General features: G+C 43.3%; 1 protein-coding gene across 2 annotated transcripts in view; it reads left to right on the plus strand.

Moving 5' to 3' along the window:
- The window catches only part of RGS20 (regulator of G protein signaling 20), a 356,471-nt gene that overhangs the window by 317,505 nt on the left and 21,370 nt on the right, over positions 1-17,596 (plus strand). For both annotated transcript variants that reach the window (XM_078685657.1, XM_078685658.1), the window contains exon 3: positions 3,591-3,677. In XM_078685657.1, coding sequence (XP_078541783.1) covers positions 3,591-3,677 — 87 coding nt within the window. The remainder of the gene's footprint in view (positions 1-3,590; positions 3,678-17,596) is intronic.

Here is a 17,596-nt window from a genome sequence, read left to right on the forward strand (position 1 = left end):
CTTATTTATTGTGAAAAACATATGTTGAAGGCAATAGGTCAGTAAGGTTGGATTGCTATTACACCAATGCAAAACCATTACACAGTGTTATTGTTTCACGGAATCTCAGATTAATGCAGTAGTCAAGAATTGCGGTGCTAGTTACCACCTCTGACAATCCATTGGGATACAAGACTTGCTCACTTAAGAAATGTTGTAGATTGTCTTACTAACTGACATTTGTTTACATATCTATAACTGTAAGCAAGTGGTTGCTCTTGGGGAATCCCTATGTTCAATACAATCGGCCTATGATGGCTTTGGTGGCAAACCAGTGATTAATTATGTAGGCTTCATTGGTTCATTAAAAAAAAAATCAAGTCCGAATGGAAAGGAATTTGGCTTATTCATTCCTGCAGGACAATTTTGGTGTGAGCCATTCCACATATCCACCACTTTGGGAGGTATGTCTGTGGTATTTATCCCCTAAAGGCGACAAATCTTCGGTTAGAAGTATCCATCAGAAGAATGAGTCACTTACCAGTGTTTAAGATAAATATAATTAATTAAGGACTGCACTTATATAGCACACACCATGGGTGCATCTCTTCATGTGTTGATATAAGGACCTGACTGCCTAAATATGTGCTATTTTTAATAAAACAATAGGGAATGAAGAACATATTTTACTCGTTTTATTTTTATTCATGTAAGGTCATACAAATTAAACAATATTGTTCTTAATGTATATAATATTACTGTCTACTGCTACTGATAGTGTACATCACTAGCATACCTTTGCGCTTTACAAATGTTGGTATTATTATTATTATTTTAAATGTTGTAGATTGTTGTATGTACATCTGCTGTGTGTGAGGGGTCAACAGTGCAGCCCAAGATGTAAACCTCCAAAAACTACCTATGGTATTAGTGTTAGAATGTTAGAATGCATGTAACTAACAATCCGTTCATTGGCATCATATCTGTCTCAGTCTGCAGCATCTTCACCTCTGATGTCCCAGAATTCTTTGGTGGATTAAAACAACCATATACCATTCTGTTACAGGAAATGCGATGCATACGTTTCTGGGAGAGGTGTGGCGCCGCGGCCAGGGCGACTGACGCTGGAATCTGGGGATCACGGTTCGATTCCCGGCTCCGGCGGCAGGTTAGCCCAGCACCATGCGACTCTGGGCAATAGCTTGCTTAATCTTCCCGACGGCCCCCCAGCGCCTAGAGACCCTAACGGGTGATTGTGCGCTATACAAATGTGGATTATTATTATTATTATATGTGCACAATATCGCCTACAGTAGCTTGCCGTTTTAGCGATACTGTGCAGAATGGCCCATCTGCCTGCTGAAGCTCCTATGCAGTCCTGTGGAGGCCCGTATGCTCTTCCCCGGGCCCAGCATTTGAAAGGAGCTGAGCAGCTCTTTCTCCAAACGCTGCATCCCCGAGGGGACCAGCTCCATCTCAACCCCCTGTGCGCAGCAGCTGCATTCAGTGCGAGGGCTGTGTGCGGTCTCTGCAGAGTAGTATGCTGAACCCAAATAGGGTATTCTGTCATGTGTGCTCAGACCCCTTGAATTAATGAAAGAGGCAATGCAACCAAAAGAAGATACGCATCTATTTGTCTCGAAGGGAGTGAGCAATAAAATTACAACAAAGACGCTGCTGGAGAGTCAGTCCCTCATTATGAGTGGGCAGTTATTCCTATTTTGGCCAAAAATGGGAATTTCTGCCAAAAACGATATTCCTCTGTAAATGCTGGGAGCTGGTTTACATAATCCCCAGTAATGGTAATTATGGGTGCAGTATTACTGTCTGTTAATGTGGGAATCTCATAATTAGGCCCTACAGAGTGCCGACAATGGGGTTAAGGACAAACTTGTAACTGGTGGTCCCAAAGTTCCGCCAATATCTTAGTTGGTTTCTGTGGGCCTCATTTAGGAGGTTTTGCCATAGGACAACGCCGTAGGCCTTCCTGCTGCACTGTCCTACGGCAAAAGAAAAGGGCAGGAATGTGCTGTATCTTATCAGATACAGCGCATTCCTGTCCTTTTCCCCTGCACCATCTCACAATGGGATGCCGTACGCCAACGCAGGCCTCTTTGCACCATGGTGCAAGGGTTCCTGCATTGCGGACATGATTATTTTTGTGCAAGAAGGGAAACCTTCCTGCACAAAAACAATCACGAGAGGCTTTTTCCTCCTTCTATGTGTGCTGCACAATGCATTGTTGGCGCATGCCTCAGATTTACGATTTCTCTGTGTTAAAGGGAACAATATTTACGAGGCAGCATTAAGCCACAAAAAAGTGGCTTAGTGCTGCCTCGTAAAGATTGAGCAGTCTCCTGTGCCAAGGAACATCACAAAAAGTGATGTTCCGGCAGCGCAGGGGCCTCATAAATGAGGCGTGTGTCTTTAACAGGAATGAATATACAATAACTGTGCCTAATGTAAAAGTCCTGTTGGTCCTGGGATAACATGCTGTAGAAATGTCTCAAAGGAAGAAATATATTAACACTGATTTTAAAATAGGGTCTGTCAGCTGTTGCATGCTGGTATTTTTATCACTCATTTGTTTGTGCCAGTTTTATAAATGTTTAATTGCCTTGAAAAATAGCTCTATAAAGTAAGAACTTTTTTCTGTCTAACTTACGGTATACATTAAACATCAAGGTACCCCTCCGTTAGAAGAGACACTATTAAGAAGCGGTTGTTACGTTCCACACCTATACACCACTTCAAAGGGAGGTGGGAAAAAGGGAAAAAATCCTTTATATAAATAACCCTCACCCACTCTGCTAGTGGCATGCCTCACATCAAGATGTTACCTACTTGTAAAACCCCCCACCCCCCAGTTAACAATATAGAACGAGCTCCCTGGAACATGGTCGAGCCCACCCTGACTTTTAGGGGTCAGAGTGAACCCGATGTGAGGCATGCCACTTTTAGAATGGGTGAGGGTTATTTATAAAAAATATGTTTTCCCCTTTTTCCTACCTCATTTTGCAGTGGAGTAAAGGTGTGGCACGTAACAACCCCCTTCTTAATAGTGTCTCTTCTAACAGGGGTACCTTGATGTTGATTGGGTAATTTTACAGGGAGGACGTATCCCTTTATCCTCAACAAAGGGTCTACCAACCTCCCTTACCGTAGTTTTGAGAATAACTTACAGTATACGCAGCCGCGGTCGGTAGGGGAGTACCTGCCGGGGCGGTGACGTGGGGGGGGGAGGGGGAGGGTGGGGGTTAGTAATGTATGGATAATGGAGGTTTGCAGGTAAGTAAACATTTAAATAAATCAAACGAATTTCGTTGCGTGCACTGCATTGCAGTTGGGGATGCAGTGCGCACAACGAAATTAGTTTGATTTATTTAAATGTTTACTTACCAACAAACCTCCATTATCCATACATTACTAACCCCCACCCTGCCCCTCCCCCTCCCCACATCACCGCCCCGGCAGGTACTCCCCTACCGACAGCGGCTGAGTATACGCATAGTATCAGAATTTACCATATGGTTCTGAAAAGGTATATAACAGACCAACCAAGGATGGCTGGCTGTGGAAGCTCAGTAATGTTCTCTACTTGTCTTTTGCAGCCTCACAGTAAGGAATCAAGAAGAGGAGCGTGCGCGGAGGACGTCGCGTGAAGGTAGAAGCGAGGGCATCCCAGAATTCGAAGAAAGGTATGTAGGTCTATTGATGTAGTCAGCTGAAGAGGCCGAAGTTGAACTTCCAAGTTTGGGCGTGTGGGCGTGTGGACTGTGAAAAGTTTTGTAAGCTCAAATGTGTTAGCCTGGAACAACCTCCCACAACATATCATGGCCTCCTCTCTTGACTTTCGCACGAAGCTGAAGACCTGGCTTTTCGAGTAAGCCCCAGGGCTGGCCTCACACACCTGCTACAGAGCGCCTGACATAACCAATAACATAACATAACAAACGTATCTTCAACACATGTCCAATCTTGGAATGAGTTGAAAACATATGTCCTAAAAACGCACTTCATCATATCAATGTAGTAACAGTACACTTCTGCTCCCTGAATACAGCTATCTCTCTAATAACTCATCCAATGTATCTTTACCTTTGACCCTGTGTACCTCTCTGCCGACTTTTGGTTAGGCTCGCACTGTACAAATATTATGTACATACATACACACATACTTCTTCACCGAACTGCACTCCAAGTCTGCTTTTGTTCTACCAATCAAGCTACTTCTATTCAAATGGTTTGTCCTCGTTCTTGTCCTTCTTCGGTTTTCACACTGACTTATCTAAAGCAAACGGTCTCGGGTGGCACTCAGAAAAAAACACCTGAGCCACAACAATATGATGTGACAAGAGCCAATGGAAATAAAAGCACACATATACCCAAGTGTGTCTTGGCTTTTGGAACTTAAAAGAGGGACCATGATAAAACCAGAAAAAGTTAGCAGAATAAATAGGTTTTTCCAGCATGTTTAAACCGAGCAAAATTGGATTGTTAACAACGTTATCTTAACCAGGAGGGTCTTCCAAAGCTGGGGGTCAAGTACCTGAAAGGCTCTGCCTCCACAGTGAAATATTTAAAACATGAGCCTTTCAGTAAAGGTGTTGCACCCTGTCACAGAGGCCTCTTAGGAACATGGGGCAGGGATGCCCCAACATGTGGCAAAGACACAGGACGAGACATATATGTCAAACACAATTCTGAGTTTACTATTTCATCAGAAACTAATGCAACAAGCGCTTCACTAAAATACCATAATCAAATTTCCAAAGATCAGACTAGTCTCTCATCCATACATTGTGATTCTGACGCCTTTCAAAAAGCCCTAGGTACCGGGTATTGCAATAATCCAGGTGTGTGACCACGTACCCTCACTCTCATATTTGTGACATGTTTACAGTCAGATATCAAAGGAAGGATTTTCCTCAACATTTTCAATTTAATAAAACAGTGAACCAGACTGTTGTCATTTGGGTGTTGAACAAGAGCTCTTGATTGAACAGGATTCCCAGATTATTAGTATTTACTGACCAGGGCAGATAAGGAAAGGCCCAAGCTCACCTGACCACAACCTGAAAGACCAGCGTCAGTCATCTTCCTGCATGGAGGATTACTGTCTTGTCGCTATTTAGCTTAACAAAATGAGCACTCTCCATCTTGGATTTTAGACATTAACACTGGTAGGTGGAACAATTGGTTGAAATTTAAGCAAAAGCTGGTTGTCATCGATGTAGTGGAAAACCTGAAAGCCAAACAATTTGGCCAGCTCCCTAGTGACTAAACATAAACATTAAACAGAATAGAAGAGAGAGAGAGAGAGAGAGAGAGAGAGAGATAACCTCTAAAATACTCCATTGGTGACTGGACCCTCAATTTAGCAGGATATGAATAATCTCAACACAGGAAAAGTTCAACCCATTATGCATAGGCACTCAATCAAAATAGAGTGGTCAACTTTGTTGTATTCCTCAGAAAAGTCTAGGAATGGTAACTTGTTTGCTCTCCTTGATTCCTGGTGGCCCAGAGCTCATCTAAGACTGCACTAATACTGATTCTGTGTCTAGGTGTGTGTGAAGGAAAGCCTTTAACCAGCCTTGAAGCTATGAGGAGTCAAGATAGATGGAGAGCCACTTGGCTATATGTTTCTCCAAAATTTGCGAAGCAGTTTGAGAATAGATTAATGGTGCAAAAATTCTTCATATCATTTGAATCAAGTCCAAATTTTTTAATCAAAGATTAGAACACTTCCTTCTTACACACAATTGTAACACTGCCAAAGGCAAGAAAGGCATTGAAATAGTATGCATGGCTGCAAAAAGCTTCCTTCGGTCCTTGTAAGGAAGCAACGTGGTATGGGACATTCAGGAAGTACTGAAGGTGCTTCAGTACATGACTATCTCCACTTCACTCAATGATAAGAAAGCAAAAATAGACCCCAAATTCCTTTGTGTACTTGCCCGTGAGGCAATATTGGGTACGCTGGATATAAAGAACTTGGGGACATATTATCAAGCACGGAGTTAAAATTATGGCCGCTTTAGCAGCAGAAAACTGCCGCTAAAACGGCGACAATGGGCTTCATAATATGCCCTTGAGAATTCCAATAGAAGCCCATGTTGACACCAGAACATGGGCTTCTATTGGAATTCTCAATGGCCGCTTCAGCAGCAGTTTTCTGCCGCTAAAGCGGCGATCATTTTAACTCTGTTTCTTGATAATAAGCCCCTTGATATTCTCAAAATTATCGATGATTATCGTTGAAAAACAATGCACCAGGTTAAAGCAGAAGATACAGCCCTCCAGAGAGTGAAATGATTTGGCAATAGCAAAATACAATATATCGCAAATAAGGGAAAAGAGGTCCTAAATACCCATTCTTCCATTCTCCCTATCAAAATATTTCACAGAAAGGAAAAGAAGAACAGGGCTAATCATATCTGAAAATAGGAATTAGGGACACATATACCACTGGGAATACTAAGGCCCTCGCTCACATATTCGTGGCATGCTTCATCATTGGTAATTCCCACACTTGAACTCAAGAGAGTTCAAGTTGGCTACTACCACCTTTTGTGGGAGCAAAGGTTTTTTGTTATTACGTAGAGAGAGAAGAGTCTTCCTGTGCCAGAGAAAAAAGAGAAAAGTTAAAACAGTCTTCATTGCTCCTATTCCAATAGGCATGAGAAATTAATCTACTTATGGATACAACAGTCATTCTGATTTTAATTTAAGTGCATTAGTACCTTGCTCTTTCTATTTTTCTGATAGTAGTGTCTTGAGTAGTAATAACAAGGACAGTCTGATGAAGTCATTTGGAAAATAAGTATCCAGCAACAAAGCATGTTGACTAGTGTTATAAAGAAGCTCTACATCAATGATAAGATGGTTGTGTTTTGAGAATAAAGTATACAGAAGATTCTTCATCACAGAATAAAATGTTCAACTGGTACAGCTTTGCTTGATCACAGCTAAGAAATTGAGTGAAATCATTGCAGAGCAGGTCCTGCCCTCAAAACGTAAATAAAAAAGAAAACATTTAGTGTCACTGGATCCAAAAGATAAAAAGTGGAGGCTCTGGATCCAACGACTTCAAAAAACATAAACAAACATAGTTCCTACTGTGTTGAATCCAATGCACTCATATGTAAACTGCAGATTTTAAAAAGTAGGAAGCCCAGAGAGGGCATGGAAATTAGGTTCAGGGCATGAGTGAAGACTATGTCCTGTGCCCAGAGTTTGCTGCCTGTAACCAAATGCTGTACACAGCGGGGTCAGAGGACACAAAGGATTGGTGCAAGAGGTGATCAAATGACATGTCTTGTACCCAGATCCTGCTGACCATGGTCTTCTGTAAAAGATTGTGTACAGCTTGTTGTGGGGGCTCAGGGGAAGAGGTCATGACACAACTGAGTGGTGTCATTTATGATACTGTATCCATAACATTTTTTCAAGTAATACGTTTTAGAGATAGTTTGGACCATCTCTCAAATGCCCCATTCACTATTTGACACTTGGCAAGGGTTTGGTGAAGAAGGTGAAGTAGAATGGTCCTCCAGTTCCATAGCTGGTGAAAGAAAACACAGTACTGGGGTGCCAATTTTAGGATACAAGTTGCCCGCTGAAGGACCAATTATCACATATGATATTGATGTCAAGATTAGAATGTTTCAGCAAATTAGTGACTAAATCTTTTTTCAAAGTGGGTTTAAACATTGTCAAAAAGGGGGGACTGTGTGCATTGCCTCTAAGTATATCTAATTTATTATAGGAATGGCATAAGTCTAATTGATGACTAGTTTAAGAAATAGGAACACAATTGATCATGAAGAATATATTTATGGACTGTCCTAACAAATCGTTAACACTGGTTCACTTGAGCTGATTTTGTAAACCATTTGCAAACCCTTGACAAATAGGCCCTAAGGACATTTGCAGAGGGCAATTATTACTGAATGCGATTAAAGAGTATTACATTTACATGTGATTTAGCTTTATATTGTGGTTAATAAAATGACTGCAACATGTTATGCCTAAACTGTTGTTGTTATTTCTCTTAGAAGCAGCTGTTTTGTCATCTAATCAGTGCAATCCCCAAATCCCTCTAGAAGGCATCTCTGTACAAATGCTTAGCATGAAACATTTAAGAAAAGCTTTACTGGTCATTTACACAGATAAAGAATTCATCTGAGGTTTCAACACCAACCAATTAATACAGAAATAATCCCCATTTAGAAACATAACGTAGGATGATCTCATTGACTGTAATATTGGATTGCATGCAAATCTGCCTAGATACAGCCCTTCGGGACAAGAGCAGTGGATGCCCGGCAAAAAGCTTTTAAAAGCACCCTAAAGACCTTTAAACATAGCAACAATACATAGAAACACCACCTGCTGCATTGTCATGTGTGGAGGTACATATCCAAATACACATAGTTCGCGATTGCATCTTTTGATAGTGCTAGTGTCGTTTTCTAACTCAAAGAATTGAACAACTTCATGAAAATCCATTCTGGTTATCATAAACAATGTGCCAGAATCTTGACATGGCAAGTATTGCCAGTCATTTACTGATTTGTTTTGTTCATAGCAGAGAATTTATTGTGATTGAATCAATGTATATGTCTAGTCTGCTCTGGTTGATCAAGAGAATCGTCAAGGGATCAGCAGAACAGACAGAATAATGCTTAAAGAAGACGCTACCTCTGTACGGTCTTGTGTGAATAACTGCAATGTTATCATGGCAGAGCAATCATTATGTGTCCATGATGACACATAGAATATCGGATGCCCATGCTCACCCTGAGCGAGAACTAGGCAGTGCCCTCTGCAGTGCCTTCAGGTCACGGAGCCAGCAGCGGCGTCGGGGACGGCGTTGTTTTGCTTTTTTTTCCTCTGTGGCAACTGAAGCATCCAGTTCCAGAAGCTGGTACTCAGAGGATCTTGAAGTCTTTGTTGTTCTTGAACAGAGGGCAAGCTCTACGTCAAGCCCTTGGAGACACTAAGAAAGAAATTGCATAAAGTTTAATGCAGTCCTTTTTTTTCCCAAGACAGAAGCAACTACTGGAGGCCAACAAAGCAAAGCACACAGAAAAGTTCTAGTCTATCCTCACAGCTTCTCCAGCTCTTCTTGTTTGCAGGTTCCTTGATCAGAAAGAGTTCTAAAGTCCTGGAGTCTGAGCCCCAATATTTATAACACATTTCCCTTTGAAGTTCTGTGGTGTTGGCACAAACAAAGTTCTCCTGGCACATAAAATCCAGTTCTGTCTTTCTGAGGTCAGGTTCATCACAGGTGGTGGAGACAGCATTGCGGAAGGCAGACAAAGTCCATTCAGGTGCATGTGGCAACTGCTCCCACCACTCTAGATGCAGGACAGACCCATCAGCCAGGCTATGAGTCACCCAGGAAAGGCAGGACGTACCTTAGCCTCTTTTGTATCCCTGTCTAGTGTGAATGCACAAACCAGCGCCTGTCAGTCTAAAACCCAAACAGCGCGTACACAAACCGGCAGAGGCACATAGATGTTTAGACAAGAAAATACCCACTTTCTAAAAGTGGTATTTTCAAACACAGAATAGAAATATTACCTTTACTAAAAGGTGTATTTTTAAACCCCGAGTTCTAAACTCCATTTTCCATCTGGTCCCCATGGAAAGTTAGGCTTGTAAGATGTTACCAAGCAGCTCCTATGTTAACCTATGAGACATATTGCATAGTATTTCACTATCAGGACTTGTGATACACATCAGTACATGTCCTACCTTTCCCTCACAATGGAACATGCCCACAGGGGTACCTTGGGTCAACCTTAGGGGTGGCTTACATGGGAGAAAAGGGAAGGTTAGGGCCTGGCAAGTGGGTGCACTTGCCAGGTCGACATGCCAGCAGAAACTACACACAGACACTGCAGTGGCAGGTTTCACACCCCTATGAAAGGCTGCTTGTGTGGGTGGCACAACTAGTGCTGCAGGCCCACTAGCAGCATTTGAGTTACAGGCCTTGGGCACACACAGTGCAGTGTACTAGGGACTTAGAAATAAGCCAATCACGGAAAAACCACTTACAGTGAGAGCACTTGCACTTTAGTACTGATCAGCAGTATTAAAATGCACAAAAACACGAAAACCAGTAAAATCAATATCCAGCATACCACAAAAGCCAGGAGGTCAGAAGCAAAAGACAGGGGAAACACACCAAAAGAAGCCAGGTCTAACAGGGTGAGAACAATTATGAACAAATACCATTATGAAGAAAGCTCTATCACGAAGAATAGTTGGACACATGATATACTTAGTGAAAACAAAAATACTGTTGAAGAATTGCACCTTGTTCTCAGTAAAAATCAACTATTTATAATAAATAAAGAGGCATGGGTGATACAAGAGTAGAAGTTACAATAAAGAATAGTTTTAAGTTAGGATAGGTGCAAGGGCCAGAGATAGGGATAGGTAAAGGATTGCATGATCGAGAATGAAGTTGAAAATCTGGAACTGGGTTAAAGTTACGGTTCAAGTTACGGTTAAGATGAGGCTGAGGATTAGGGTTAGTATGACTGAAGGTTTAAATTCATTTCCTCATAAAGGAACTGATTATAATAGTTTCATCTTCGCAATCCATACAATAATAATTGGCATTTCGTTTTTGAGAATTCTTCATAATGGGTTCTTCATTAAGTTCCAGGTAATGCTCGCATATCCCTCACTTCACCACCACCCAACATACACTACACTCACTCACGTTTAAGCATTTTATTTTCTCTTACTTTTTCCTTGTAAATATTTTGACATCTGTTTACACCTTCACACACATTTACACAGAATTTCAATTGCAACTGGAATACATGACCATTGTTCTGTGTGAGCTCTGCAGAGAGGCCAATCCACCGACAGGCACTTTGTTTTGCCTTCAGCTTCAGCGCCAGCACACTCATTCAAAGCCCCCCATAAACACCTGGCACGACTCAATGTATGTACTATACGAGAGTAATAAGAGGCACAACAACAAATAAACACAATATGATGAAATAGCTAACACTCTTGGAGAATGCAAGATTAATAAAACATGTGAAATAAAAGAGGAACTAAATCGCTGACATGCATTACCTTAACATTTTAACATTTATTGTTTGTAAATCAGTCCATGTTTTTGGCATTAATGTTAAGGGGTTGAGATAGGGCTAGTTTTAACACCATACAGCATGTAACTTTCTTTATTATAAGCACATATTATTCCCTTCCTCTTGACTGAGATACTGGGATCAACTTTGCAAGCGAACAAAAAGACTGGTAGTCCTTTGGATCAATTTCACAGGGGAAAAAACAGCTGCTCCACTTCTAAAGGGGCAGGCGACCTGCAGTCAGGCACTTGGTGTCATAGTGGGGGAGGTGAGCATAACCAGGGATCTCAGCACAATATACATAACACATTAGCATGATAACACTTACAGTTACCAAGGACAAGGATCCAAATCATATGCTTGCAATCAGCCCTACTGTGTGACATTGGGAAAGGGTGGGATCTATGACTGTGAATGAGGGACGTCTGGCCTCACACAGGGATGCTGACTCCGGTGCCTTAAACTATGACTCTGAGGCATCACTGGCCTACAGTGGATACCACCATAGACCACAATGGCAATGAAGACCTTTAGAAAAGTAAGCCCTGCGTCGTGCGTCACATTGCAGAAAGTTGATTTACTGCCTGGCTTTGTCTCCTGCTTCAAAGCAAGGCAGGGAAGGCAGGCTTGGACAGACAGCCAAGACTTAAATACAATGATTTGTTTAAAAATACAATTGTATCCCTAAATAAATAGCTCTATTTAATATTCTTTGTGGCAAAAGTGTAGAAATTTCAGAGGTGCACAGCCCCAGAGAGCTAAAGGAGAAACTACCACTGCGGTGCCCAAACTTTTGCTTAAAATCCTGCGGCCCATGCCTAATGTTATAGAAAGTCAGAGTGCCAAACAACAAGGATGCCACCATATACCTCTTTAATTTACCATCAGGCACTCCTTCGCTCCTAATCTCACTCTTTTTAGTTTTTTTGCATATGTGCTTTCTGCTTTTTTTTTTTTTGCAACCAATTTTTATTTTCATTTATCAACACCTCCTTCAGTTACATCTGATCAGTGGAAACACATATACATATAATCTGCGTTCCCATAACATTACTGGGATTAACAGGATATCACTTAAATATCTACAGGAGTTCCTGGTTCACTCTACAAACTTGGAAAACAATGGAACAAATAAAAGAGGTCATGCGGAGGCATTAGCCCAATTATTGGTATTACAAACATCACCGTGGGTCGTTTACATGTCTCATCCCTGTAATCTCCACAGGAGGTCATTAAAATATATTAAAGTGTCTACACATAGCAGTGTAGCATCGTATATGGCCCTCGGCATGCATTCAGGGATCATTGTTTTATGTGTAAAAGAGAACAGATGGTAATGTCAGCACCAGAGCACAGTGGAGCCTATACAAGCCGAGAGCAACTATAAGTAAAGTAGGGAGGTCACAAATCTGGTAAGAGTCACACAATAGCGCAAACAGAAGCGGCATTGCTAGTTAACAAGACTCTCACTATGAGTATTCAAATCAGCCAACAGCATTTCCCAATCTGCTGTCTTTGGGCATTTGCGTAGTCTATGAGCTTTCTCTTGTCGAAGCGCCATTGCTTCAGCCCGCCCCCACTTAAACGTCACCTTGCACCAATGTGCATCACCTGGCGGTGTCTGAGTCTTCCTGTGCATGGCTATAAGTCAACGGGTAATAAACAGGGCTAAATCAATGAATCTATTGGTGGCGTTTATATTTCTGGGGTACTGAAACAGTCCCTGCAGAGCGCCCTCCAATGTGTATACATCCGTGCAACCAGTCACCTCCATCAACGTGCTTGACACCTCCTTCCACCGTGATTTGACTCCCGGAAAGCTCTAAAACATGTGTAAATGTTAATGTTAAGAGGCATTTATTGAGCGCGCTGTCACCATGAGTTTCCTGGCGCTGATAGGATACTGAGATTGGACAGAAGGAATTTAGTGGGGATGGGAGAAGAGCAAAGTTTTTAAAGATTTCCTAAAAGAAAGAAGGGAACAAGAAGTCTTGAGTGAAAGTGGGAGAGAGTTCCACAGCTTAGGGGCCAGGTGAGAGAAACTGCGACCACCAGATTTAGTAAGTTTGAAACGGGGAACGACTAGGAGCTGGAGGTGGGTGGACCTCAGGGTGCGAGAGGGACAATAAGGAGTAATCAGGGACTTCAGGAAAGCAGGGGAGGGACCAGTGAGAGCCTTGAAGACCAGGCAGTGGACCTTAAAAGCTATTCTTTCACTGACTGGTAGCCAGTGGAGTTGATGTAATAAAGGTTGGGCCGACTGCCATCTGGGGATTTTGAATGCAAGTCTGGCAGCCTGGTTCTGAACAATCTGTAGCCTGGACAGCTGGGATTTGGGAAGGCCGTGATATATCGAATTAGAGAAGTCCAGACGGGACATCACCAAGGCTATTAAGACTTGTAGCAAGGCTTCGGGAGTCAGGAGGTGGGCAACTTTCCGTATCCTGTAGAGCTGGAACATACAGGAGGATGTTACTGCACTCACCTGGGCCTTGAGAGTGAGCCCAGAGTCAATAATGACCCCGAGGCTCTTTACGCAGCCAGCAGGAGAGGGAGGTGTACCAAGCTCAATGGGCCAGTACTGGGGGCCCCAATAAGGGGCACTTCTCCCAGGGAGGAGAAGCTCAGTCTTGCCAGGGTTGAGCTTTAATTGATTTTGGTTCATCCAGTGCTGGATGTGTGTCATGGCCGCCTGAAAGTTGGTGACAGCGTCAGGGGAGGTGAGGGGGAAAATAATTTGCAAATCATCCGCGTAATTAATCACGGTGATGTCCCACCTACCTAAAGAGTGGAGGAGGGGTTGAAGGTACAAATTAAAAAGAAGAGGGGACAAAGAAGATCCCTGAGGGACCCCGCAAGATGACGAGACGCTGGTGGCGCTGAAAGGACCCAAACTGACTGCCTGAGATCTCCCCTCTAAGAAAGATTTAACCCAGGACAAAGCAGGCCCACAGACTCCGGCGGACTCGACACAGTGGAGTAAGATGTTATGGTCCACCGTGTCGAATGCCGCCGATAAGTCAAGTAGGACTAATGCCTGGGGTAGTCCTCTGTCGGCGTTGCTTCTGAGGTTGTCCAACACGGCAAGAATCACAGCCTCTGTAGAATGGGCTGGTCTGAAACTGGCCTGGTTGATTGCCAGGAAGTTGGACTCCTCAATGAATTGCGAGAGGCAAGTAGTGACATGTGCCTCCAAGATTTTAGACAGGAAGGGCAAGAGGGAGATGGGCCGATAGTTAGCGAGGACCGCTGGGTCCGCGCCGGGTTTCTTTAACAGGGGCACCAGTACGGCCTCCTTAAATGACCTGGGGACTATGCCAGAGTTGAGGGAAAGATTAAGTAAGGGTAAGATGCAATGTGGAAGGGTGTGACAGATGTCGCGAAGCACAGAGGGGGGACACCCCCTCTGTACCGTGTCTTCTCCCACGTGCTGTCACCTAGGGCAACTAGGGAAAGATCCAAACATTTGATGTAGTCTAGCTGGGGTAAGCTAGGCTCTATGGAGGATATTATATTGGATGTATTCGAAGTTAGTGTTCCGGGTTACTTTCCGAGGTATATAAGCACCGTTTCCCATTCTTTATGTGTTAGCACTCTTCCTACATCCCCTTCCCAGCATCTATGAGTTGCAGCCAGTGGGTCCTGTGTGGTTTATGCTAGAGCTCGGATGAGCCACAAAATGAGCCTGTAGCTACTGCCCATTATATAAAGCATGTGAATCAGAGGGTGTTGGGGAGGTTTAGTGTCTGTAATGCACCAGTGCCTCTCTAATATGGCCACCAGACTGTCGTAAGCTAGGATATGCCCCACTGGGAACTCATACTCCTTTCGTAATTGATCATAGGGTACGAGTACTCCATCACGGAATAGTGCCCCTTGGTTGCCTACTCCTGCTGTCTCCCAGGCCTCCACTTCTGTCCTGGCCAGCAGATCATCAAAGGGGGCAAGGGAACCCAAGAGGATCTCAAGCGAGCATCGAGGGATGTTCCGCATGATTCGCAAACTGCGATGTAAGCTCTAATATGCTACCATTCGCATTTGTCAGGAGTCGGGCACTGGGTAAGAAGTTATGTTGGACTACTTGTTGTGCACGGGTGATGTCGGGAAGACCCAGTTCTTCTGTAAAGCGCCCTGCTAGCCAAGGCGTAGGCCACTGCAGCAGTGCTGCCAAATATTAATGCGCAAAATGTGTGGCTCCCAACCCTCGTTTGTCTACTGGAAATTGTAGTTTACAAATCGCTACTCGCCTTCTCCCCTTGTTCCATTGGAAACTCCCGAGTGCTGAGTGTAACATGTGAAGATTGGATTTGGAAAAGTGGACTGGGAGCTTATGAAAAAGAACAATAAGTGGGGTATCATCATCATCTTGGCCAGTGATTCCAGGTCCTGTACAGTGAGTGACAATGTACTCCAAAACGCCATCGGTGGCAACAGTGATGCCATGGCTCTTGTTAGATTGCCATCTATTAAGCCCTGCGCCTCATGGTGTATGTTTTTCCCCAAGTAGCGAAGTGTGCGGGACTCCCCTCGTAGCGGATGTGAATCCACAGTGTAATGCTATTGGGGGCGGCCCAAGCACAATGGAAATAAGTAGGATTTAGCCGATGTTCAGTGCCAGTTCAGAATTCCTGCAACGGTCTGTATTCCAGTTATCCTGTGCTTTCTTATTTTAGCTGCGTTTTCCATGTTTCTCTTCCTCCTTCTTTTCCCCTTGTGTGTTTTTCCCCTCACTTGCTCTGAGTGAAAGTCTGATGAGGAAAAATAAGTGTGGATCCCCCAAAATAAATGAAGGTGGGACACACCCGCAACCACCATTTAAATTAAGCACTGATCCTCATCCTGCCTTCATGTGATGAACAAATGGGCGGTTACAGAACTACGCTGGCTCAGTGCGTGGACGGTCTCTTAAATTCATTCACATAACTCGGAAGAACTCCTAGCCTGTGCATGAAATGCAGGCAGTACAAGTCGGAAATAGTGAGCAGAGATAGCCTCGCTTTGTTTCCGATTGGTTCTGTCTACAATTCATGCAGTAACTCGGGGATATTCCGAGTTACATACAGCCACCGTCCGTGCAGGTAACAGCTGTGGGCGTTGGGGCCAAGTAAGGGGGGATTTCGAGGAACGATGCTGAGGAAAAATATTTATTTAATCTTCACTCTGCATTATCCCTCGGAATCCCCCTTTACCCGGCCTCACCGCTGTTAGCTGCACGAACCGCGGCTGGTTACATGCATGAACTTTAAACACTACGGGGCAGATTTAACATGGGAAAAGTGATGCAAACGTGGAGCAAGGGGCTTGTAAATCTGCCCCTTCAAACTCAACAAACGGGCGCTCAGCTCTGCGCCGAACCAGAGCAGCTATTCATGATATGGCCCAGTCCCGGCAAGGTCAGTGCATTGATGTATTAGCCAAATTATTGATCCGTATTCAGAATTCCAGAAATTGCATAAGTATAGAACAACACTCGAAAACAACATACACTTTACTGAAGTTTGGTCAAACATTTTTTGTTAATGCTGTAATCCTATAATTATTGTTGATACACCCGGGACAGATTTAATTGTGATTAATGCATAGCCTTCTGCTTCTCATTAAAATAAAAGAAGGGTAATCAAATAACTGAGATGAATACCTGTACTTTATTGACAACCTTAAAACACTTAACCCCTTCGACGCTGATGACGAGCTCAGCTCGTCATGAGGTACACCTCTCGTACGCTCATGACGAGCTGAGCTCGTCATGAACCGCGGGTTTTTTTAAAAGTCAGCACACAGCGGGAAAATGCGCCGCACGCATGCGGTTAAAAAGCTCATCATTGGGGAGCTTGTATATTTTATTTTAAAATAAACTTTTTCACCATGTTGCAGCCCAAACTGTTAACAATAGTAATGCCTAAAATAAGTTAAGCCTGTGATCTGTACATAGGTAAGCCCTTTTTCTTATTCGAGTGGTACTTCTTTTGCTTTTCTCTGAGGCTTGCTAGGGCCTATTAGGACACTTAAATGTCTCGAGTATAATGTGTCTGGTACCCTCTGAATTCAATTAATATGTATAATCACGTTTCCCAGGTGGTTGAATCTATAATCGCTGAATCCTAAATTCAGTGTAATTTTATAAGAAATTTGTGAATTTCTCAGAGAGACAATGTCACACCACTTGTCCCTGCCTAGTTGGAGAGACCCCATTCCTCCACTCCTGCACTGCACAAAGAGGATAGAGAGCTCCATACAGAAAGTGAGGGATTGTGGTTTTTGGAATGAGAAAAGGTATGGTGGGTTACTTCGGCTGCCCAACCTAAACTCTCTTAAGATTTGATTGCCACACTGTGGTAAATCAGAGTCAGCCTTGGTACGGCTAGGATTGGTACCCCAAAGGCTTGACAAGTGCACCAATAGGGTTAAGTTATTTTGTTTATAAATTCCAAACTAGGTTCACAAGCCTAGTAACTACAGTATTTGATTCACGAAAACTTCTTGACTCCCCGAATAAA

Source organism: Lissotriton helveticus, chromosome 4_1 (assembly GCF_964261635.1).
Source record: "Lissotriton helveticus chromosome 4_1, aLisHel1.1, whole genome shotgun sequence".
In the NCBI taxonomy this organism is placed as follows: Eukaryota; Metazoa; Chordata; class Amphibia; order Caudata; family Salamandridae; genus Lissotriton; species Lissotriton helveticus.